At 47.0% G+C, this 25,040-nt stretch overlaps 1 protein-coding gene across 4 annotated transcripts in view; it reads right to left on the bottom strand.

Moving 5' to 3' along the window:
* Positions 1-1,488: 1,488 nt before the first annotated feature.
* Positions 1,489-25,040, bottom strand: part of Dido1 (death inducer-obliterator 1) — a 57,810-nt gene continuing 34,258 nt past the window's right edge. For all 4 annotated transcript variants that reach the window (XM_051143963.1, XM_051143962.1, XM_051143964.1 and 1 more), the window contains exons 8-17: positions 18,210-18,669; positions 17,934-18,093; positions 16,724-16,840; positions 16,483-16,587; positions 14,865-15,000; positions 14,149-14,662; positions 13,627-13,780; positions 13,276-13,365; positions 12,316-12,511; positions 1,489-5,482 (exon numbers count right to left, since the gene is read on the bottom strand). In XM_051143963.1, coding sequence (XP_050999920.1) covers positions 2,223-5,482; positions 12,316-12,511; positions 13,276-13,365; positions 13,627-13,780; positions 14,149-14,662; positions 14,865-15,000; positions 16,483-16,587; positions 16,724-16,840; positions 17,934-18,093; positions 18,210-18,669 — 5,192 coding nt within the window. In that variant the 3' untranslated portion in view covers positions 1,489-2,222. The remainder of the gene's footprint in view (positions 5,483-12,315; positions 12,512-13,275; positions 13,366-13,626; positions 13,781-14,148; positions 14,663-14,864; positions 15,001-16,482; positions 16,588-16,723; positions 16,841-17,933; positions 18,094-18,209; positions 18,670-25,040) is intronic.

Below are 25,040 nucleotides of genomic sequence, written 5' to 3' on the forward strand. Positions count from 1 at the left end.
ACTTGGTAATAGCATGCCATGGCTGCTGTTGCCAGGTCTCTAATGAAGTGGAGGACACTACTGCAAATTGGGGGCCCTAATAGCTCCTTTCTTTTCCTCCTAATCTACCTTCCCAGGTGTGCTACATCCAAACACCCAGAGACAGGATGTGCAGTAGGTTCACAGCTTTGGGACGAACACATGACCTAACCAAGCCAAGGCACACATGTTAAAACAGGGGCTGGGGGTACTGGTGCTAGTCTGTGACCCCGGAACTCAAGAGGCTGAAGCAGGATTGCTATAAACTTGAGGCTGTTTGGTGAGACCATCTCAAAACAAGGAGGTGATATGGCTGTCAGAGCTGGATTTGCTGAGTGAATTGCCTTCAGCCTCCAAGCCCCAGCAAACACTTCAGCTGGGTGCCGGTCAGGATTATCTGGCCATGTTTTTGCTGCACTGGGTGGGTACCTAAGAGGATACAGCAGCTAGATTTAGGTCCTAGTCTTTCCAGCAGGTGGCAGTGAAGGGCAGGGACACAGGCAGGCACTCTGGGCTAACTCCACCAGAGTAGTTTCTCCAAAACCAGACCTTTTAAAAAGCTGGCCGTAGCACCTGTGCATTCCTGACTCCCTACCTTCTGCTCTGACGCGGGTTGCCTTCAGTGACAACCCTCAGGCTTGCTGTAGCTCATGCACCTGCTGTGGTCAGGGTTCTGCATAGGGTACCAGCCAGCGCAATATTCTTGGGCCCTATACCACCCAGCAGGCAGCACCCAGCACAGGAAGGCTGCCAGCAGGGAGTGGGATGCCTTCGCCTAGACTGTGGTAACTAGGGATCAAGGCTGAGTGAAAAGAGAGACAAGAACTCTGTAGATATTTATTCTACTTCAAGTAACAAAACCTAGTAAGTCCTGTGTTTCAATGGACAGCGATATAACACTCTGCAATACAAAATACAATGTACAGAAAGTTCTACGAAGTAAACCTAAAGAAACACACTTGATTTTTATGCTTGTGCATTTATGTTAGAAAATTTTACTTTATATGTTTTTTTAAAAACCCACATCTTATTAGATGTTGAAACTGACACTTCCATGTAATTTAACCTACTGACATTTGGTTTATAATAGCAAATATCCCAAATTGCTATTTTTTCCATGTCTTTTCAACTTAAAAATTTGTGCTATAAAGTGAAAAAAATCTGTAGTGATGTACAATGAAATAAAAGATTCCAAAGAACAAACGAAGCTCTCTAATTCTCTATCTGAAAAAGTTTATGAAAATATAAAAGGAACTATCAAACATATTTGCACAGTCAAATAAGGTAGCCAGCCTTCTCACAGCATCTTCGGAGGACCTGAGGCTATGCGGCAGCGGCAGCGCAGCCCTTCATGAAGCAGTCTGCTTCACCATCATCCTCTTTTCCAGATCAGATACAAACATTGCCCTATCCAGCTGAAAAGCTTCCAACCCCGTCCGGGGTCTGGGAATCTGCAGAGAGCCACTCAGCAGGCAGCAATGGGCAATGCTTTTCTGACCAACTTGTGTCTCCTCCCTCTTGATTACTCTTAACTGCTTTGCTTCCTTCTTTAGGCTAAGTTTGGACATTTAAAGATAAATTGTTATTTAAAATCTAACAATTCCCACTAGGACAGATTGTTTCTAATCATGTTCTGAAAAAACTTCTGAAGTGATGCATGGTGGGGGAGGCAGGCCTATGAAGGCTGGTCTCCACGGTTGCAAGCACACACTGCCAGCTCGCCCCCCAACAGTGCTTTTCATCCAGGACAGCACTGAGAGCCTCTGGATAGGTCTAGATAAATGGAAGCAGAGAGGGCAGCACAGGGAAAGCTAGCTCGAAGGTCCACTGGAATTCTCTTAAAACTTACACCAGTCAAGTTATTGGAAAAGATAACTTTATAATCTGAAAAAAAGCAATATGCTTTTGTAGACACTTTCCCATTTCTGTAATTTTAAATGGAAATATTAAGTTATTTTTTTTAAAAAAAACATCAGAATTGTAAAGTTGGGAAATTTTGTAACAAACCATTATACACAAAATTACAGTAATTCCTGAAGTCCAGAAATAGTATATCCTGCACATAAGTTCATAGCTATTTCAAACATTCTTTGCTCAACACATTTTATGCACTTGGCTTTTAGAGGGGTCTTTGCCAGGCTGAGCCTATATACACAATAGCCGACAACAGGTCTCTGTCCACAACAGCCCGAGTGCAATGGCCTCTAGGCCTGGGCTGTGGCAGGGCCCCCATCAGAGGTCCTGACCTCAGGCTTCAGGTCCCGGGGGCTCTCTCTGCTCTTGCTGCGGTCCTTCCGGTCCCGGCCTCGGTCCCTGTCTCGGGCTCTCTCTCGGTCCCTGTCTCGGTCTCTGCTCCGGGACCGGTCTCTGTCTCGGTCTCGCCGCCTTTCACGGTCCCGATCGCGGTTCCGGCTCCTCTCGCGGCTCCGGTCCCACTCCTTAGCCCTGTCAGTGTCTCTCTCCCTGTCCCTGTTGGAGCTCCTATCCCTGCCTTTGTCCCACTCCCGATGCCGGTCCCACTCCCGGCTCCTCTCCCAGTCTCTTTCTCGACTCCAGTTTCTGCCTCGCTCTCGCTCTCGCCTCCTATCCTCAAATGCCCGGCCCTGCCGGTTTTCCAACCCTTGGGCTTCTGGTTCGTCCAGAGACTTTTCTTTAGGTCCGGCTTCAAACCGCTCCCTCTGCCTCCCTTCAAAGGCTGGGCTCCTGTACTCATGGCCTTTGCCTTCCCGGAACTCCGACGTGGCCCACTGCCCGTCAGCCTCATGGCCCTGTCCAGGGCCAGCACTGGAAGGCAGGCCAGTGGCTGGGCCTGCCTCATCCCATCGGTCCTTCCTATGTTGAGGAGGATGGCTTGGCAGCTCCAGCAAGGGCCGAGGGGGAGGCTTCACAGGCTGTGAAGATGGGCCCTGAAAGTGAAATCGAGAAGGCTGCTGTTCATTTTTCTCAGCAAAGGGTGCGGGGCCCCTTGGTCCTCCATATGGCAGGGGTGCCGGTGCCCTCTGACCCGCAAATCGTGGCGGTGAGTTCACCATCTGCTCTTCGAACTGCTGGGGTTGAACGCCTCGGGGGACAGGCATGAAACCTGGTGCTTGGCCCCTGGACCCTTCAAACTGGGCAGGATGGGTGCCCCGGGAAGTTTCAAACTGACTAGGATGAGGCCCACGTGGGCCCACAAAATGGCCAGGTGGTGGTCCCCTTTGGCCTCCAAACTGAGAGGGTGGAGGTCCTCCACGGGGTCCTTTCATCTGGGTCAGCAGTGGCCGTCTCTGGCCTCCAAATTGGAAGGGTGCCCTATTCCCCATGTACTGGGTCTGGTCGGGCCCTTCACACTGCGCAGGTGCACCTGTCATCTCGTTGTACGGAGTGTCCTGGAATTCCCTTTTCTCTCCATGAGGATCTTTGCGGTCTTCAAATTGGGCTGGTGCTCCTCCTCTGGGCCCACCAAGATAAGAAGGTGAGAGTCCTCTGCTGTCCCCATAGGGAGGTGGCCCATGCTGCCCAGAGAATAAGGAAGGGATCGGTGGCTTCTGGACCCCGAATCTGGCAGGTGGAGGGCCTCTTGATCCATCACTGTTAGGGACAATATTCTCTTCTGAAAATGGAGGGACTGGCCCCCTAGGTCCTGGGAAACTGGGGCCATGATGTCCTGACATCCCAAAAGTGCGTGGTGCAGGTTCACGCTGGCCAGGAAACTGGGGCTGAGGGCCCCCTCCCCTCTGCCCAGGCAGAGGGAATGAAGTACCCTCACCAGGCCTGGACTGTGGTTCTCTGCTGTCCTCAGTATCAGCCACTGGGCTGTCACTCCTCCCAGTAGACTGAGCACCTCGAGGGTCCTCATACTGGGACGAGCCAAGGGATGTTTCCTGAGACAGAAACGTGGACCCTGAGAAAGGCTCCCTGCCTCCAGAACTAAAATTCTGTGCTTCAGGTTGCAAAGGGAAGCTGGGTGGAAAGGAGGCATTAGGTGGTGTGGGCAGCAGCACTCTGCGGGGTGGTGCTGGCCTGGCCATGCCGTCCCCAGAAGTAGGAAGGTGGCTATTGTCCAGGGGTAATGAGACAGCAGGGAGTTCACACTTCTGGATGTCATGTTCAGGTCTCAACACCGTGTTTTCACCTGGAGCCCAGGGTATAGTCATTGATTCCTTGGCCTCTGCAGCTAGCCCAGGCCCCGGGACTACTGGAGCCACAGCAGGAGCCTCCCTGGCAAGCAGGGTGCCTTGTGGGCCAGGTGTGCTTCCTGTGGGGGCTCTGGGAAGGGGCTCATTCTCAATGTTTTCAGCAGCCAGCCTCCTGGCCTGCCTGGGGTCCCTACTTTGTCTGGAGTCTAAGTTGTGGTTGGCGCTCAGGGCTCCCTGACCTGGGTCGGGAGCTTGCTGTTCTTGAGAGAACAGCTCAGTCTTGGCCAGGGAAGACTTGGGTGGTGGTGACATCAATGCATCTGACACAGAGAAGTGTGCCATGGAGACACCCACTGCAGCCCTCTGCTGCCTGAGGGCCTCCTCTTGCTCCTCCAGCTGCCTCTTCTGCTCCTCAATCTGCTTATTCAGCTCTTCTAACATCTTCTGTTGTTCTACCAGGGAGGCACTCGAGGTGTCAGCGGTAAAGTCAGCAGGCCTTTCCGTGGAGCTGACTTTCACACACATCCGATTGGGAAGGTCATCGATGGTCACTTTGGCTTCTTCTAAGATGGTCTCGTCTTCTGGATCATAGGCCACCTCTTCCTTCTCAGCTGTTTCGGGAACATTTTGCACATCGTGGTGGCTCCCTGGCTCAGCAAGCAGGGTATGAAAGGCTCGTTCAGGGTTGTACTCTTCTTCAGGGTCATAGGGCCTGTCATCTTCCTCCTCCTCCTCCAGAGCCTTGTCTTTTGAGAACTGACCAAACTGTTGAACAATTGGATCCAACATAGGAGCTGCAGACACGGTGTCCTCCCCCTTGGTCTTGGAGTCCTGATGTGGAGATAGGGTAGACCCAACAGATTCTTTAGCAGAGGGCTCAAATGACTTCTTTTTCCCAAAGAGAGTCTGTAGGATGTGTTCCAGAGGGGAAGCTGTTTTTGAAGTGGCAGAAGTAACAGGGGAAGCTGTGGTGGTGGCTACTGCTGCTGTGGTGGGCGCTGTGACGGTGCTGGTGGACCCTGGCTTGAGGGACGACAGTATTTTCAATACTGGGGGTTCAGGCAGAGAAGGGGGTGGAGGGGGAGGAGGGGGAGGGGGAGGGGGAGGAGAACCAGGGGGTGTGCTGCTAACAGCTGTGTCTGCAGCGTGCACATGGTACTTGGGAGGCTTCTTTTCAGACGGCAAAGCTGCAGTTGCTTTGGGATAGACTGAAGTTTCTATTTCTTCCTGCTGGAGTCGAGCCCGCTTCTCATCTGCCTTGTCTGACTCTGCCGCACCGGAAGGGCGTTTGACTTTCTGACAGATTACCAACCCAAGTATTATATTTGGACGCGGTGATTCAAGACCTAGAAAACAAAACATTTACACAAATTTTAGAATCTAAGCCTAGCTTCCACCCTTTCCCACGGCTTTTGTGGGGGGAACTTCAATAGGAAGAAGAGAGTCTGTGGTAAAAGAAAATTCAAAGTCTGAGAAGCTAATTGAGGCAGAAGGAAGGGACTCTAGTCCCTGAATGGACCAGCATACCCACCCAGTCCCAGCTAGTAGTCTGAAAGGGGCCTGTGATAAATCAGTGCTTCCCCAGAAACCACAAAAAAAGAACAAGTCACGAGCAAGCCCATTCCACGTCAGGGTTTATACTATGTCTTTCCAGCTGCTGAAATGCCAAAGTTATATCAGAGGTGAGACAAACAGCCACTAGTTGCTGGACTGTTTGACTGGCAAGGCTGAGAGTATATATAAGTCTCAGCTATGCTCTCCTACTGCCAGGAGAGAGCAGCCCCCTTTTAGCTTTAAAATGTGAGCTGCATACATTAAGTTAAATATACTAAGCTAGCAAATAGGGGACAATCAAACCTAAGCTATAATGACCAATGACACAAGAGGTACAGCGAATTTACTCTGGCACCGGAGAAAACAAAGCTCAATTAAAAACACAATTCACCGGGCATGTACGTATCAAAGTCCCCACTGAGCTGTGAATGGTGGGTACAGGTGCTAAGCCAGAACTGGAGAGGCAGCAGCAGCAGGACAGTGAATTCAGGGTCTAGTTAGGCAGTGATAAAGCAGCCATCAACCACCTACTGCTCAAGTCTTAGTAAACACTGAGTCCTGTGCTTGAATGAAGCACAGAGCATTTACAAATGGTGGGATTGGGCACTCACTCCCCAGGGAGGAGGTGCCAGGGAGGGCACACTGCTTCTAAAGGAGAGGACTTCTCAGAAACAGCATGGCAAGTCAACTCAGGAACGCCAGCTGCTTCCCACCTTTCTATATAGAACAAAGCAAGAATGAAAAGCCCAGGTCACAAAACTTGTAACTTCGGGGCAGGAGGGGGAATGGGGGAGGCGGGGAGGGGGGGAAGAGAATGGCATAGTGTGAAGAATACAGATGTAAAACGGAAACAAGCTATCAATCTGATCATACTATTCAATTTACTGTTATAAAATATATTCACATACTCTTTATGCTATTAAAATCACCATCAAAATTTTTGTTTCAAGTTACTGTAAACAATTGCTTTTAAACGTGGCATGTAGTTAGTTCTAGGAGCATTACAATTCCTAAATTCCAGTAAGGCTTAGCACACAATAGGGGATAGAGGTGGCAGACAGGGACAGCCACTGGGAACTGACTACCCAGCCCCCACACCTAGCCCTCCTCCCTCGTTTTAGGAATCTCAGCACCAGCCTCCAGCATTCGAAAACTGACAGGGCTGTCTGGTGTGTATCAGAGAAAGAACGAGGAGGCAGGAGGGAAAACAAACCGACCAGGAGATCAGGAAGATCCCGCTGAACATCACATCAAAACTTCCCCACTTAGAGTGTGTGGAAAGACTATCGTTTGTTTTCTAAAGAGAAATTAAGGAGATTTTAGATATAAAATGGTGGCTGCTATTTGCTTCCTATGTGGCTTGCTAAGATCTACAGTGTAGATGACCAGAGCTTGCAAGTTTGCATTATGAAAACTTGTTGGATCATCTGGGCCTCAAACTTAAGCTTTATTGGACAGCTCTATAAGCCAGGCTCTTTCTAGAATTTGACACTAGGAGGCTGGCTGGGGGTGTGTGAGTGGCAGGCTGTGAGGGAAGAACACAGAGCTAAGGACAGGGGGCTCTAGTGTGAGGAAGCAGGATGGACAGCTTAGTGTTGAGCCCTAGACCTCCATAAGTGGGGGGGGGGGGCTATACTGCCTTACTCCAGACCACCCAAGTGCAGACGATGGACCCTCCACTGCATCCAATTCCTGCTTTAGTAATCTTCCACTATAACCAAGACCCAAAAACAGGGTCCAGGATACTCATTATTGAAAAGAATCAGTGTCTCAACAAAGCAGGATGCTCCAGCAAGCTGCTAGTTTATTCCCCGCTGGTTTTGAGCACAGCAGGATGCCTAGACCTGCATCTTACCAGCCATGTGCACACTACAGGGTTCCACAGGCCGGCCCACGTTCTCTACATTTCTGGCTGACCTCCTCAGGAAGCACAACCCTATTCTGAAACAATCCCCATTGACTGACTCCTGTGTACCTACAAGAACATAAGTATCCATTAAGGAATGGTGGCTCATATGTATTATCCACTCAGGAGTCTGAGGGCAGGAGGATCTTCATGAGTTCAAGGCAAACTTAGACTACTATATGGTGACTTCCAGGCCAGCCAAAACAAGAAAAACCAAACAAACCCAAATTCAACTGGAGCTAGCACCCTGGAAGAAGCTTCATCTCGTGCCTTGGGCCTTGGAAGTATCTTCACTGAAGAGGACATGTCCCAAAGTGAATGCTGCTGCTCCACCGTGTATGCAAGGTGTGACATATAGGAAATGTCAATGAAGGTCAAACGGCCCAAGTCCCCATCTCTACCCTGACACCTGGAGGAGCTGTGGAGGTCCAGGTTTCTTGGGGTCCACCTTCCAGGCTGCTGCCTTTTGTCAACCATCAGGCTTAAGAGTTCAGCTCCCTGGAATGTGTAGGTGTATGGTCTCTGATGCAATGGTCACCCCAGCTTCAGTACAGGTAGGAGGTCCACAAGAGCCAGTCACTAGACAAGATGGCAGTTACTGACTTACCATCTCTTTGGGGCTCTTATGAGACTGTCAATTCACACAACTAGGCAAAACAAGCGGTGGGAGACTGACATCGCAGATGTAGTTAAAATGTGCCATCCTACTTCCACAACTGATTCATTGCTAAGTGCTGTTTCATGTGTATGAAAGCAAGCCTGTTTAGTTCCATGTCTAGCCATTAGACTCGGGTATCAGATAGAGAGGGAGAGAAACCAGACAAGGGTGCAACTGTAAAGGTGTGCCAGTCCATCTCTCAGGACCTGTATCCAGACATGTTAGCAACAGTCTGCAAGATGTGGCTGAAGATAACCACCTGCTTCTACAGAGTGGGAGGTGGTGCCGTAGCCTGTGTACGTGGCTAGCATTCCTGTTTATTAAGAGATTCATCCCCAAGCTGACTCCTGCTGACCTCACACCTGTCAAATTGACCTCTAACCCCAAATCTAGCAGTATATTCAACATGTTCAGGATGAAAACCCTTTTATGGTCTGAATCTGTCAAAACAAAATGTTCATACCTGCTGGGTCAGAAACTGTGTGGAGATTTCAGTTATGACTTGGACATACTTGGCAAATGAGGGGAACTGTATACTTCCCAACCCACTTAGCACACACACACTCACGCACATGTCCTTCCTTGACTCTGAAGCTCTAAGGCCAGGTAAAGCCACTGCACCCAGTGCATGCTTGGGGTAGAGCAAGGGTGCTGTCCATCTTCTTCCATGTGCCCAAGGTCAAAGGACACTGTGAAGCATGCCAGTCTGCATGCCCTCTGCCCTGTACCACCTGGCTTATAAGGAGCAGAGGCAGGCCCAGGGCAAGTGGCCCTAGCTACCACATGGTTCCAAGTCAGACAAACAATGGCCAGTTTCCATGACACATTTTTATTGATTTAGATCGACAAGAGTAGTACATTCCATTCAATACCATATTTGATTTTGATTACAGTTTCTGTGCAAAGCTTTGATACATACACAAGAAAACTGAGTGCTTACCTGCTAATATTTCCAGCTAATTGAACTGTTTAAAGTAAACACAGAGACCCTGGAGTTGACACCCCCTGAGGAATGCTTTCTGTGTACAAAAGCATCATACCCCTTCCCTCAGAGCACCTGAGGATGGCCTGGGGTAGGAGACTGACATCAAAACGAGTGCCCTTGGTCTTCTCCAGCCTGGCAATGGGCCCTGAGGACTATGAAGTGGGCATACAGGTTCTGGACTCAGTACGGTCTAGAAGAGAATGGCTCCCTGTAACTAGTCTTGGTCCTCTGACTAAAGCCACAAATGTGGAAAGGATGGACAGCGGGGTCAGAGGGACCCAGGCTTTCTGGCTGTCCTTTGAAATATCCATACTAGAATACAGACCAGACAGCATTCTTTTTTTAATGGAAAAATCATCATAGTGTCATTAAGAAACCCAGCACTTCAGGATGCACTGACTGGGTCTGTGAATTACAAATGCTAGGGCAAGAACCCAAATGCTGGCAAGGGGTGGTGGTGTCCTGAGCGCGTGGCCAGAGTATTGAGGCCTCGCCTTCCTTCAAAGTAAGAAAATAGAGTTTAAGAGGCCAATGTCAGAAACTACTTGGCTCTGAATTCAGATGGAGAGGACTACCTGTGGCTCCCTGTGTAGAAACTGAGGTATAGAAACTCTCCTGCAAGGCCTTCTTTACCCCCACCACAATCTGCACATACAGCATGGGGCTACTCTACCTGGTCACAACAGGATCTCCTAGTCCCTTGTATGACAGCAGCACAGGGCTAGAGCTTCACTGCTTCCAGCCTAAAGGCAGAGCCTTATACTGGAAGAAAGGCTTTGGGTATGCAGATCCAAGTCCCAGGATTTTCCTAGGCATGTGCACTGACCCCCAGCTTGTTGGGTAGTTGGTACTCAGATGGCTCCACAGGTCAGCGGAGGAGACAGAGCTACCACCTGTAGATGGCGCAAGATATCCAGGGTTTCTGTGACATTAGATGCTATGAGGACAGGGAAAACCAAGCCAGGAGAAAGCTCCAGCCCAGCCCTACACACATACAGTACACACAAGCATAATGCCAAACACACGCACCTAAACCTAGAAAATGCCAAGTCAAGCCATCAGTACATAAGGCAGGTCCAGCCATAAGCCTGGCCTGGGCCAAGGCTGTTTGCACTGACAGTGTGCAAATACAACACACATGTAATTGTGACAACATTATCATTAAAAACTATTCTCTCTGTCAAGCTAGCCAGTCCTATAGTCTTAAAAAAAAAAATCTTTAAATGTTTATATGAAATATTTCATTACTTTTATGAATTCTTATTTTTAACAAGACACCTTTATGACAATGTGGATGGGAACCTGCCTATCTTTTCAGTGTACCTTCCAGTGTCACAGCCTCAGCAAGTGTGCCCTCTATGTGGCCAGCCACTAAACATGAGTCTGGGTGGTCAGTGGTCATCACTTATGGGTTATAGTAAGCCAAGCCCCAACCTTTATCATTTTGACAGTAGTGTTACCTTGCCCTGTCCCAGCTGGCTACCCCCGAACCCTGCACCCAGATGTCTGAGCAGCTACAATGGATGTGCCATTCCTCTGGTGGTCTCCTTCCTGGCCCTGGCCACTGGGAGCTTCCTTCAAGTCCTACTTGGTTAAGGGCCCCATGCATCTCAATGCTCATGTACTTTGCAGGCTTCTCAACACGCCAAACAGTCTGTCCTTGTTTGGCAATGCTGAGAGTATGAAGGATGAAGTGCTGCTCTTGTTTATAAGCAAACAGAAGGCAAGGGATCTAATTCACATTTCTGCTTTTCCACCTGAAGGGCGGTGCTCAAAGACAATGCTTGTCTCCACTATAGGAACCACTTGGGGATATTAACTCCTACCCGCCAGCTGAGACACATCTAAGTGACCGGCCGCTCTTCACACAGACAGGTGCCAAGGGTCAGCTTCTGGGTCTTCACTTCCAGGAGAACTGGATACCTCTTTCCCCATGGTCATGAACAGAGCTCTTCACATGGCTGTCATCAAGCACTTCCAGGGCACCTTCTGCCACCCATATAGTGGCTTTATTATTATTGTTTTTTAAATTCCCAATATGGCTTCACAGAACACACTAATACACTTCGCTTTTGAAATGTGCTGGGCACTAAAATCTACTGCATCGTGCCCAGTAACATTTAACCCAGCACTATGACACCAACCAATACCTTAGTATGCACATATCTGAAGCTGTAGGCAAGGGACACCCATGCCATCAACTAGGAGCAGGCTGTAGTTGGCAGACGGCTGTGTTTGGGTCTTCAGCATGCTGGCCAGTTTAGGTGTAGTTGTGGGGTACAGGGCTGGGGCATTCAACAGCTACCTCTATGATAGCACGCTAAAGAGTATTTAACACACGTCAAACCCATTGGCTTTTAGCTAAGACTAATCCTCTGGGGACGTGTCCAAAGAGACCATTTTAGGTACCCAGTGCCAAGTCCCTAATTGAAGGCATGAAAACTCCTTGAAGGGGCTTAGCAGAGCCTCACACCACTGGGCCAGGCCCCTCCATGTCATCCGAACCTCAGCTGTGTTTCTTTATATATAATCTACTAAGTAATACTTCTAAGGAAATAGCAAACCTAAATGGTCTGCAGAAGATGGAAGACTTTACTACAATATGTGCAGTGACTGGAAAGCAGTTGTTCTGAGATCCTTTTCTATGGCATTGTTACCAGACCCCTTAGGAATCAAGTCCTGTGGAGAAGCAGTTTGGGATGGGAGAACCCAGCCTACTTTGAGCAGAGTGGCAACAGGAATAGCAACCTTCCTGCTGGAGTAGAAGGCATACTGAATCCAGGCAATCCCTGCCTTTCCTCACATTTGAACAGCTCCCTGGTCTGAGGCAGCAAGCAATTTGGTTGTAAGCAGTGCGTCAATTTTTATACAAACTGAGATACTTTTCTAGCTATGTGGTTACATTTCAGAACAGTTGTTCCTGTCATGTGTGGTTCCACTGGTTGTCCTAATCTAGTCCCTAGGAGTTCAGGCCAGGAGGCAGATGTCCCTGTGACAACCTGGGAAGACTGTGAAGAGAAGAGGACTGTGTGGGGACTGGCTGGACCTAATCACCTCTCAGTAACTGGGTGCTTACCTGGGCCCTCAAAGGGCAAGAGTTTGGATGGCACAGGGTCCTTAGCACTCAGTGGGATCAGGTACAGGTCCTTGACATGCCTGTTGTTATTAGCTACAACCCCAAAGCGGCCACGGCTGCTAAAATAGGAGTAGAGAGAGATGTAGGCAACCTCTTCCTCCTCTGTGGCAGGGTGGAAGCGGATCAGACAGAGCTCCTGTAAGGCAAACAGAGCACAGGAAAACATGCTCAACCCTCTTTCAGATGCCGACACCATGGCACACTGTCTAGCAATTCTGACCTGTCAGTCCTATTGCCTGATCATTAACACAAATCAAGGAGAAAGAGCACAGGTTCCAGTCAGACCGCTGGGCTGAAACCACTGCCACTTTCAGGACTCTCAGTGAGTAATATGTACAGTTGTCAGCTTAGGCATGCCTGATACTAAGCAAGCTTTTATTATCCCTGTGGTGACAGCAACCACAGCAGACAGGACATACCATCAACAGGTGCCATCTGGGAATCTCCAAACTAAAAGGCCAGTATATATGGTATACCCACTCTTTTGAGTGTGGTACACTTTCAAAAGAAACCTCACACACATCACATCAGCTACAGCTGACCTAAGGGATTTTCAGAAGCCAAAGCCTGTGTGTGAGCTAAGACTGTAAGTCTGAGTTAGGATGCCTCTAAGTTCTTACCTTCTTTTCCCTTGGTTATGAAAGAGAAAAGCAAAGCCCGTGTATTTATTAAAATTTGAATGCACTCACACCATTATGATAAATTAGACACAAATACCTATCACTATTAGTCAAGTATACCTTCATCCTTGTGTACATCAACATTTTCAATGACTAGTAAGTTATAGGTTGGCATTACAAGCTTTAGCCCAACAAAATGAGACATTTGAAAAGAAGACAAAAAAAAGTTTAAGCAAGCACAGTCTCCCACTGTTGCAGAGACCACACTGTGAGCAGGTACCTTGGACACCGATGACTTGAGCTTGCCAACATAATCCCAAACTGTCTTTGGAGCAATCCTTCCACCAATGTGGATTGTGTCTGGTAAATCCTACACAAGAAGAACATGCAATTAACACCAGTGCTGCAGTCTTCAGAGACTGACACAGTAATTCCAAAACACCAGACCACACAACAAAACTGCAATCTTAAAGAAAAGTGTTACCTAAAGCCTATGTGCAGAAGCTGAGGCAGGGCAGCATGAAATCTGAATCCTTCTCAAGACAGACACACACGCAGACACACACAAAGGGAGGAAGGAGAGGGAGGACAGACACACAGAGGCATGGGGGAGGGGCTTCTTTGTTCTAACCTCACTGAGATAATCCAAACACCCAGAGACAGGATATGCCTTAGTGACAAATTTTGCTACACTCTGCATATTAATAAATCCTTTCCAAATCGTGCTGAGTCGAGACAGAAAGAGGGTTGTGTCTCCTTCCGGCGGGGATCGGGATTCTGAAATGCTGCAAAACCAAACCATAAAGAGTGTTAATTTCTTTTTGTACAATGGATATTTCAAAGTATGGTGACTTCATTCTTGGGAGCGAAAGAGAATCATAAGGTTAGTGGCTTCCTCTCACTTAAGTCATAATGACTCACACATTTGGTCAGGAAAACAAGTTCAACAGGCAACAAACTGGAATGGCTATTAAGTTAAAAACTTTTCATTAAAGACCTGAATGACACCTAAATATTAACTGGGCATCCAAGAAACAGACAATCTTTAGGACACTAAGGATTTACCAGGTTTCTGATAATCTAACCACTAGCTTCCCTTGTCAGTCTAAAGCAAGTGTGTGACGTTTGCTCAGACCCCACCCTAAAGACACACCTTGGATTTGGTGATGGTGGTACTGACAGGTATCTTGGGTCAGGAGAGGAGGACGGTTTAGCCAATATGGACTTGGGCACCACTGCAGGAGTCAAAGCAGGCTTGAGCATGTCCAGTTTGGTTTCTGATGTCTGAGTGTTGTCCAGGTGGGCTACCATAGAGGCTGTGACTGTACATGACCCACTCAGAGCAGTCCTGGGGTCTCGACCACACACTGTGACTGTGGTGACCACCCCACTCCCACCAGAGACAGAACAGGGAGAGAGGCCCTCCAGTGACGATGGCTCAGGGGGGCCATCAGCTGGAGGCCCAGGGAAGCCCCTTCTCTCCTGAGTACCCATGTCGGGCTCTGCGACGTTTTCAGGCAGTGTCTCTACAAGCGCTTCATCAGAAGGGTTAGAAGCTGGGCGAGGCGGGGAGCCGTCGTGCCGGGGCTTCACGTCCTCCTTCTTAGCAGGAGCTGAAAGCTTTTGCTTTTTAGGAGCTGGTTCATCCTCTGATGATGGAAGCTGACCTGAAGAGTATGAAGTGTGAGGAAAACACATCACGGGCACAGTCAATTATGGCTTATGTTAATGAAAAACACTACAATATACAGCAAAGCTACATAGGTACCAGAAAGCCACTGTCCTAACTTGGCTATCTGTAGAGGTGTAATTTTAAACAAGGCCAAGTTTTGTCTTATTTCCAAGTTTCAGACCCAAAATTATGCTCACCTGTACAGATTTTACAGTTTAAATCAAAAAGATGGGCCCGGTGCTGACTGGTTGTGTCCTTTAGCATGCTGCTGAAGACGTCAAGAAGAGGCGCTGTGCTCTTCTCAGGGGCAGCTCGCACTGACTCTTGTTGCTCCTACAAGTGAAATCAAAGTAGGAATTGCCTTGTTGTTTTCTTGAGACAGTGCCTGTCGCATGGCATGGGATGACCTGAAGCTGCCCCTCCAGCTTCCACCCAGAACACTGTTCTCAACCTTCCTAAGCTGTGACCCTTTAGTCTAATTCCTCATGCTGTGGGGAAGCAACCATAAACATATTTTTGTTGCTACTTTATACCTGTAATTTTACTAGTTATTACTGTTATGAATTGTAATGCATTTAATAGGCAGGATATCTGATAGGAGACCTCTGTGAAAAGGTCATTAGACTCCCCAAAGGGATGTTAACCCACAGGTTGAGAAACACTAATCTAGAGACAGAAAGTGATAACGTGCTTGGCTCAAATAGATAATTTCTCTTCTAAACCCGATCCATCTCCAAGTTAACAGCACAAACCATGAAGAACAATGAAGAGCGAGGCATGGCGGTGGTACATGGCGGTGGTGCATGCCTTCAGTGCCAGCACTCTGGGGGCAGAGGCAGGTAGAGCTCTGAGCTCAAGACCACCCAGGTCCACAGACCAAGTTGCAGGACAGCCAAGACCACCCGTCTTGGGGTGGGTGGGGGAAACAAAGGAGAAAAAGCCCACTAAGCCAGGTGTGGTGGACCAGTCTACAATCCCAGAATTTCAGAGGTGCAAAGTTTTAGGCCAGACTAAACTTCCTCCAAGAAAAAAGAAGAGAGAGAGGAAAAAAAAAAAAAAAAAAAAAAAAGCCAGGTGGTGGCAGTACACACCTTTAATCCCAATAATCAGGAGGTAGAGGCAGGCAGATCTCTGAGTTTGAGGCCAGCCTGGTCTACAGAATGAGTCCCAGGACAGAAAAACCCTTAACAAAAAAAAAAGAAAGAAAGAAAGAAAGAGAAAAACAAAAAACTAAAGGAGGGGGTTGGAGAGATGGCTCAGTGGTTAAAGGCACTTGCTGTTCTTCCAGAGGTCCTGAGTTCAATTCCCAGCAACCACATGGTGGCTCACATCCATCTATGAAATCTGGTGCCCTCTTCTGGCCTGCACGTGTATATGCAGGCAAAACACTATATGTAATAAACAAATCTTTAAAAAACAAAAACAAAAACAAAAACAAAAACAAAAAAGCAAAACAAAACAAAACAAAAACATCTTGAAGGAACCAGGCATGGTGGTGCTATAATCCCAGCACTTGAGGAGGCAAAGGCAGGTGGATTTCTGTGAGTTTCAGGCCAGCCTGGTCTACAGAGCGAGTTCAGGACAGCCCTGTCCTGAAAAACTAAAACCAAACCAAACCAAACCAAACAAACCTAAAGGAACCCATACCATCCCAATGAATAGAAGCCCCTGGAAAGCACCATCACCATGCTACACATAAGCTCCTTGGAGAACACTGGCATCATGCACACATGACTTTGTTTAAAAGTCAGTGATGTTCTCAATGACTTGTTAGCATTAGCCTCTGGGCAAACACAGGATGCCCCAAATGCTTACTTCTGAATCTGAAGCTGGTGGAGAATCTTCCATGTCAGGAACAGTCTCTGGCTTAGCAGTGTTCTTCTTGCTCTCATTAAGCAACTTAGTCCTGGACTCTGTCACCTACAAGGACAACAGAAACGAAGGGTTCAGCCTTGGGTAGAAGGAACATTCATTCAGCCTATAATTAGCTGACTAATTGACTTCTAGGAAAACAAAACCTCTCAGGCCTCAGGCAGCCATCCTTCTCAGCACTCACAGATTTTGTGGGCTTCTCTGTCCACATGGAGAGTTCTTTAGATACAAGTTCTTCAGGCTTCATCCTGACAAGTTTTGCCAAGGAGATTTCTTCTCGAAGAACTCGGTGGAAGAGCCCCTATTTAAAAAAAAAAAAAGAAAAAAAAAAAGCACCTTTCATGTCCTCATTCATAAACTGTAGTGATCTCTCTCAGTCTGGATCAATATGAAGAACAAAGCAGCATGGGAATCAGATAGATCCTGACCACTCCCAGAACTGAACCCCAGAGTGCATACGTGCACCCTCGGCCCACTGTGGCGGCAGCAGTTTAGCTGTGAGTCAACTTCGAGGCTACCTGCAGATTCCATGCCTTCTCAGGATCACAAATAGTGTATACAACTTAGAAGTAAAGGCAGGGACATGTCACTTCTAGGGATGCAGCCAAAGCATTTGATTCTGCTGATAAAGCATGGGGGCTGGGAGAGGGTGTTCAGAGTCAAGAGAACACTGTCAACAAGCCCTAGCAGCAGAAAACAGGAGAGGTAGGTACCAGGCTAGCAAGGTTGAGAACCTCAAGGGGTGGCCCGTATCATGTGGCTGAGGAAGAAAAGTTAAGGGAGAAAAGGTTGCTTGAATTTTAATTCCCAAACTTGTTATAGGTAGAAACAAGTAGAACATATAAAAATTTGAGGGCAGCCTGCTCTATAAGATCCTGCCCAGCCATGGTTACAGAGAGACCTTGCTTCAGAAAAATAAAAAGTAAGTTACAGCAGACATCCCTGAAAATTGGGATTCAAAAGTTTAAATTTAAGTCAGTGAGCACATGATTTCTGTAGCTAAATTTAAGCTCATCTAGTAAAATGGGGAGAGGGGTTATAAAATCCCTTAAAAGGCCAGTTCTGGCAGGGAAGATGATGACCTGCAAAGATGGACAGAAAGGATACATACATCTCCAAATACTACACAGGTGGTGGCGCACACCTTTAATCCCAGCACTCATGAAGTAGAGACAGGTGGATCTCTGTGAGCTCAAGGCCAGCCTAGTCTACAGAGCAACCTCCAGAACAACCAAGGCTACACAGAGAGACCCTGTCTCAAAAACCAATAAACAAACAAACAAAACAAACACGTCTCCAAATGCTGTTTGATATGCCATTGTAAGCTAACAAAAAGAAAAGTGAGGATCTATCTGGGTCAAGAAACCCCAACATCTAGGTGGGGGCAAACAGACCTGATTCTTAGGATCCTTAAGGTTGAACATGATGCTGCGATATTTGCTCTTATAGCGATTATCAGTAACCTGGAACAAGTTAAACATCTCCTTCTCAATGTGGAGGGCAATTTTTCCTACTTCATTTTCTGTCATTATTAAGTCATCGCTGTCATTGACTCTGAATAGAATGAAAAGAGGGATTACATAAACCAGGGGCATTTATCTAGTGGGGAATCCCAGAACACTATCATCAATGTTACATCTGTGAGAGGCATGACATACACTGTGGCCCACCTTTTCCACAAAATCTCTTTCAAGGAACGCCTTATATTTTGCCGAATTTGGGAGTTGGGCTGTGATGGAGCTGGGTTCACAGGCCCAAGGCGTCCTGGGGCTGGAGAGGCTGCAGGGACATTGGCAGACATGGGCTTCCTGATAACTCCCACCACAGCAGCAGAGCCAGGCAATTTTTTGGAAGTAGTTGTCACAGGTGTTGGTCCTGCCTGCCTGGCAGAAGTGCTCGATGGGGTGGCTGAGGGCCATGGCCTCTTGGGGATGGTACCCTTGAAGCCTGATGGCAACTTCTTAACAGCTGGTTTGGCTCCTGCCATGTTAGCATAAGGAGGAGGCTTCTTTGGAACAAGACTTCTAGGTGAAGTCTGTCTGCTCATCAAGGAGCCTGGAGGAACGGTTTTCTTTGGCACTGCAACTGCTGCCATTGACTTGTCCTCCACTCTTCTGTCATCCTTCATGGCTAGAAAGCAGAATACAAACAAGAGTAAGATGTGGGCAATACATACAACACTGCAGGTTGACATTATACCATGTTCACCCTGGAAATGACCAGGACAACCGAGGAGTTAAGTCAGATACACGCCCAGATTTTTAAAATACCAAAACTCAAAAGTTTCTTTCACTGTATGTTATGGTGGTACTCTATTTCAGAAAGAAAAAGCAAACTTTTATGTATCACTACCTTGAACCTTTTACTTAAAATAAGCCAATTACCAAAGACGCCAATTAATCTCTAGCTAAACTGTAAAACTAAAGGACAAACGTCATCAAAATAGGTAGTTACAGAATCATTTCCATTAACAAGTCAAGGTGTTTTTGTGACAAGTTTGCAAAATAGAAAAGATCAGACAACCTACATTCAACCAAAAATCAGATGCCAAAATAGAAGACTTCACAGGCTATGTATCCCTAAGGACTCTGAGCTCCCAGGGGATCTATCATTTGACATGCATGTTTGCCCACCGAGTTTATGTGAAAGTTATCAGTGCAGACTTTTTTCTTGAGGGAGACCCAGGGAGGCAATGAGCACCAGATGCCAAAAGCAGTGATGCCCATTTATACAAGCTCCCACCCCCATCACCCTCTCACAATTCAGCAGAGTAAAATGACCTAGTATTTAAAATGTTGTCAAATAGCTTTGGTTGGCATAAAAAACTTCCTCATGCTAGTGAGTAATCAGTTTAATTAAATTCCTACATCAAGGGCTCACAAAATGTCTTGAATTGTAAGCCCAAGTTCAGTTCCCAGGACTCACACAGCATAAAGAGGGAATAGACCACCCCCCACACCATCTTCTTCCAAGTCCTGGGTCAGATCAGTAGCATAGCCTGGGTTATGGAACTGAATGATGCATGTCCAGCACATTGACCAACAGTCCAAGTGGTTTGTTAAACAAGGGAAGGAACTATCTGGGAACATAACATGTAGCTCAGGACTGCTGTCCTGCCAGGTAAACAACAGACACCTACTTATAAGATGGCTCATCTGGACAGGCAGTTCCAGAAGTGCCTGGAGCATGACTTTGGAGTACTTCCTGCCTTCAGCCCCAGTAACCATTACCAATATTAGAGGTCACAGACCCCATACACAAGGAAAGCCCACTCCAAACGACTCTGGGTGTCTAGGGACCCCACGAAGTCCTGCCAAAAAGACCCAACTACCAATGTGTCCAAGGGGTAGGTAGCCTGGACCACTGCCATATAGTCAACTACAAAGTGGTACTGAAAACCCTGAAGATGCACATCTTGCACTTCATTTGATCCCTTTCAACTTCACCCCAATGGCCCTTTGTTATAAGTGATCTGTGTTCAGAAGCATGCCAAAGCACTTTAGGCTTTTATCTACCCAAAACTCCATCTCTCTTTTTGCATTTCTAGATGAGGACAGGAAATATCCAAAGGCAGATTTGTAGAAAATAGAAATTATGAGTGCACTCTGAACAATGGAGCATACTTTTTTTTTTAAACTGCCAAGGACCTATTTTTACAATACAGTGAAGAAACTTTCAGAGCCAAGGAGCACAGCGAGCTTCCCATAGATCAAGGCCAATGTCCAAGGGCTCACTGCAGTGGCAGTCTAATTCTTGGCTCCAGGGGTATTCAGCAATTTTCCTGTGGGGTTATGTGTGTGGGGGGAGTGGGGGGCGCGCACGGCGGCGAAGTCAGTAGGCCCCTTTGAAGAAGGGCCAGAGAAGGAATGAGAACTGAGAATAGTATGGACCAAGTGTTACGTGAGGTGCTGATACCAGGCAGTATATCTGTGTATTAGATTGCCAGATGTTTTCTGGGACACTGTAAAAGTGGTTACAGATCCAAGACCTAAATTCAGCTGTCTTCCACTCTACAAAACGATGAAAAACCCTAGACATTACCAGAATCTCAACAAAGGCCCTCCACATAGCAGTCTAGCCTAGAAACATCTGTGCTGATGTGTTTTTCTTCCTTGTTACACATGTGGACACAACAGACCCAAACTCTTCTTGGTCTGACTGCATTTTGGCTATTCCTTAACTGGCTATCCCAGTACACATCTGATGACTTGAAAGCAGATAAACCTGCACCTCATCTACTGCCAATCACTCTGCAGGCTCAATAGCTCTAGTGGCTTCTGCCCATTTAAGGCCAATAACCAGGACCCTTTAGCCAAACTTCAAGCAGTACATAAAAGCTATGCTATGTAATTTAAAAATTGGTGAATATGCCCCATAAATGGGCACCGCTAACCATATGCTGACCAACATCTTGACACCTCAAGCCCTCTTTTATTTTAGAGGGGGTCAAACAGGTCAACTGTTACTCACTGCAACTACTCTAAGGACTGGCATGTTCCTCGAGCCCCGATATGTAGGAATAGCAGTGATGTTGATTTAGGGCACCAGTTGCTGCAATAGAAGCAACAGGGATTCACTTTCATTTTTGAATAGAGCAATAAATGAGTTTGTAAATCCTAATTCCACTCTCTACTCCAATATTGGGTTTCAAAGCCAGTGCCTTATATATACTGGACTAATGTTCTATCATTGAGCCTGTTCTTCATCTGCAGAATTTACTTTTAACTGTATATTGTATAAAAATCAAGTAGCGGTAGCCAACCAGATACCCATATTATAAATAGCACCATACACTGTGTTGCTTTCTCTGCTGACAAGCACAGCGCCATACCTGGCATCACTGGGCAATGCTTCCTCCCACCCCCGCCCCATCCGTCCACCCTGCTGGCTGAGCCACTCTAGTAGCCTTCTCTGCCCTCTTGTGGGGCTAAGGAGGTATTGACCAACATTAAGTAGCAGGAGGAAATGATCTCCAGTGGTGTTGACCACTACCCGAGGTGAGTTACTGCCAAGACCAGTTCTTTGTAATGGAAATGTTTCAAGTCAGATGGAAGTAGAGAAGTAGACAGCTGCATGGGAGCACTACACCCTATGAACACCATGGGTTCATTAGTAAGGCTGCTATGCTTTTTCAGGCCACTGGGTGGCAGTTATGGTCCAATGGGAAGGAGAAAGGCCTTGGGGGACAAACTCTGTCCATGTGCTCCCAAGGCAGAGCTCTGTAACTGTATGAAGTTGAAACCTAATGGGGAACAGGTTCCTGATGCAGGCAAGGTCCATACTGGATATGCTCCCTGGTGACTGCCCCCACAGAGGGCTACCACAGGGGGCTGTTCTCGTGCAGTACACCTCTAGCACTTGGAAACCAGGCCCGGAGTTGAATTCAGCTTCTCAGCTGTGGGATTTCCCCATTGCTTCATGGTACCTCTCCCCAGTGAGGTGGCAGTACCAAGTGGAAATGTTCTTGCTGCTGCTTCCTGAACATGCTTACTTATCTTCATATAAATGTCCCTACATCCATACCTCATGCATATGTCTGTTATCTTGGAATTCAGGAGGCAGAACTACAAGGGAGAGGTGGCCAGGGCTATCATATTGAAACCATCTAAAAAACAAGCTATCTTTTAAAAAGCAGTTACTGATTTACTTTTATATAAGAAAAAGGAGACCTGGACAAAAGCAACATAGGTTAGAGATGCTCCTCACATGCCCACTGTGACTACAATGACCTGTAGAGATCCACATCCAACTGCTATGCTCTGGGGGATGAAAACCACATTTTTTATTTCTTACTGGTATCCAGTATTTGACTTCCATCTTAATGCAGAGACGAACCTGTAAATCCTCTTAGCCACTTTACACAGTATCTGAAAGTCAAGTCACGTTGGACTGGGAGTGTTAACGATCCCTTATATATTAGTCACTGGAATGCAGTTGGTTGAGGCCACATGGGTGTGTTCAGTCTGTCCAGCTGTGTGGAAGCTGAGCTGCTGTTTCTCAGATTTCCCCAAACACACCCAGGCACAGGTGACTTCAGTATAGCTAATTTTTATCATTACTTCTTTGTACCTAACTTGTTTACTGAAACATGACCGGAGCATATTAAAGCAATCCATGTGCCTTCCCTTGACCCTCTAGACCAGAAGAGTCCAAAGCCAGGGGCACAGTGGATAACCAGGTGAAGAGAACACAACTAGTTACCTTCAGTTCTTGCAGAGCTCTTCCAGGTTTGTGGCAAATCAATGTTGCCCAAACCGTCATTAAAGCAGCAAAGAATCTGATCCATGTGTGCTCTAACATCTGGATGCCTAAGCATATTACCATATGCAGGTCAGTGTGTGGCAAAGCATTGCACCAGGCATCTTCGGAGGTGACTTTTGCACTCTTGACACCAGCAATGCCAGTAAAGCATTTTCTTGGAGTGTTAATGTTAACCCTTCCATTCACAGTTCCTTATATTTACAGGAAGGTCATTCAGAGGTGAAGGATACACAGATAGCTGTAGGATAGACTGAAGTGCTCTTAGGGGGCTCTCACTTGGCAAGCTCAAATTAGTGTTATGGTCCATTTTCAACAGTGAGCTTTAGATTTAAGGATGTTAACTGACAACCTCACAAATTTCAGCTCTTTGCATACTATTAGCTGCCAAGTTAACCCCTTAAGCACCAACTTTGCTTTCCATCCTCTACTTGGGAGGGGCTCGGTTTAGATGTGCAAAGCTATTCCCCATTTTATTGCCACTAACTATTCTGGGGAGACCAATAAACGGCTCATGCAGTTGATAAAACACCAGCCCACCCCTGGCTTTAGGTTTCTAGTAACCTTCACAGGGTTCCTTCATGATCCCATGAAATGTACTTCTGGAGCCTCCACCTTGAGATATCCTGGCTTTAAAAAAAAAAAAAACAACAACTATGTTCTCCCTCCCTACCTGGTCACCTGTGCACGATGCACCAACTAGGAAAATGTTTCCCCCTGGGTAGGATGCAGTCAATCCCCAGGCTTTGGTTTTGTAGGTGGTTGGGGTTTTCCATTAAATCTCCACAGCCAAATGAAATGTCATGTCAAGATCTTTCAAACACCTAGTGTTTTAAGTCACTTGATGAGCCATTTAGTGAGTCCAAAACACTAAATATTGTGCATACAAGTACCAAATTTTGTTTCAAAACTTAACCAGGAATATTTTAGGCAAGTGTTCAACCCACTCCCCTACCCTGATAATGGGAGGTGTCAATGGAAATAAAGAAACACAAAAAACTGTAACAGCAGTATCAGAATCTTTGAGAATTTTAAGAAATGACAATTGTTTCTATAAATTAAGGAAATTGTACAGATAGTCTAGAAAGAAAATAAAAAATCAGAGGAACAACTGGGTGTGAAATTAGGTCACCTGTATGTGGAGTGGATTCCTGTGCAGGGCAGCATGCTGCCTGCCTGCATCCACCAGAGGGCAGCAGCTCAGCTCAGCTCAGCTCAGCCATGCAGTCTTCTCACAGCACACATGGTGAGCATCCACTTAGGAGATTGTAGAGTGTTCATGGCACTGGCTTCACTTTGAGCCTTCCTCCCTCCCACCCCCAGCCCCCCATGTGTGTTCTGCACACAGGCAGTGGGGAAAAAGAACCAGAGTTCTTGGGACAATTGCACAGGCTGTGTGGTGCCCTCCAACTGTGCAGGATGATGATAAAGGGGACAGGCCCTGTATGGACAGCAAGAGGCAGAGTGTGGATACTATTCCTCACTGGTGACACCACTCAGTGTTTGGAGGATATCATTTATGAGATGAAGGGAAAAACCAAAAGTGGTTTAGAATATGTCCCAATACATATTATATTTTGAATGTTGGTCAATTCTGAGATGCTGGTATGTTGGAAAAATTAATCAGTTGTTAACTTGTCCCACTCTCTTCCCCTGGAGCCCATCAGCTCCGCTAAAGAGCAAGTTGGTGTGTAAGACAAGGCAGAAGAGGTCCTAGAAGAACCCTTGAGCATAGCCAACTGGTCATCTTGTTGACCCCTGGGAAACTTCCCATCTCCCCCGACCTTGTGGAAGGAGGACAGAAGACAGAACTCAAGATTTTAGGTCCACTATCTTCCATCTTCCTCACTCTCCAATTTCCTCTCTGCACAGGGCCTTCAGTGATGCCACACAGGCAATATACTTACCAGGGTCTGAAACTCAAACTATCTGAAACTGAAACTATAGATTTAACTGCTCCTAAAGTGAGACCCTGAGTCAGAACTGGGTGCAGATGTTACAGATGAGCTGAATTGTAACCACTGTGAAGCCTCCAGGGCTATGGCTACACTCCCAGGTCTCTATGTTAGGGCTACAGTCAAAGCATTTGAAGCCTGTACTTGGCAGACCTTTTCCTGTTCTGAGGTGATACTTCATTAGCTCACAATGCTGTTGCTGTAGAGCTTCTGTAATTGAAGGAACACCTGAGACCTGTCATCTGCAAACCTAAAACCCACCACACCTGCTTGAGGCACACTAGGCCT

Source organism: Acomys russatus, chromosome 4 (genome assembly GCF_903995435.1).
Source record: "Acomys russatus chromosome 4, mAcoRus1.1, whole genome shotgun sequence".
Taxonomy (NCBI): Eukaryota; Metazoa; Chordata; class Mammalia; order Rodentia; family Muridae; genus Acomys; species Acomys russatus.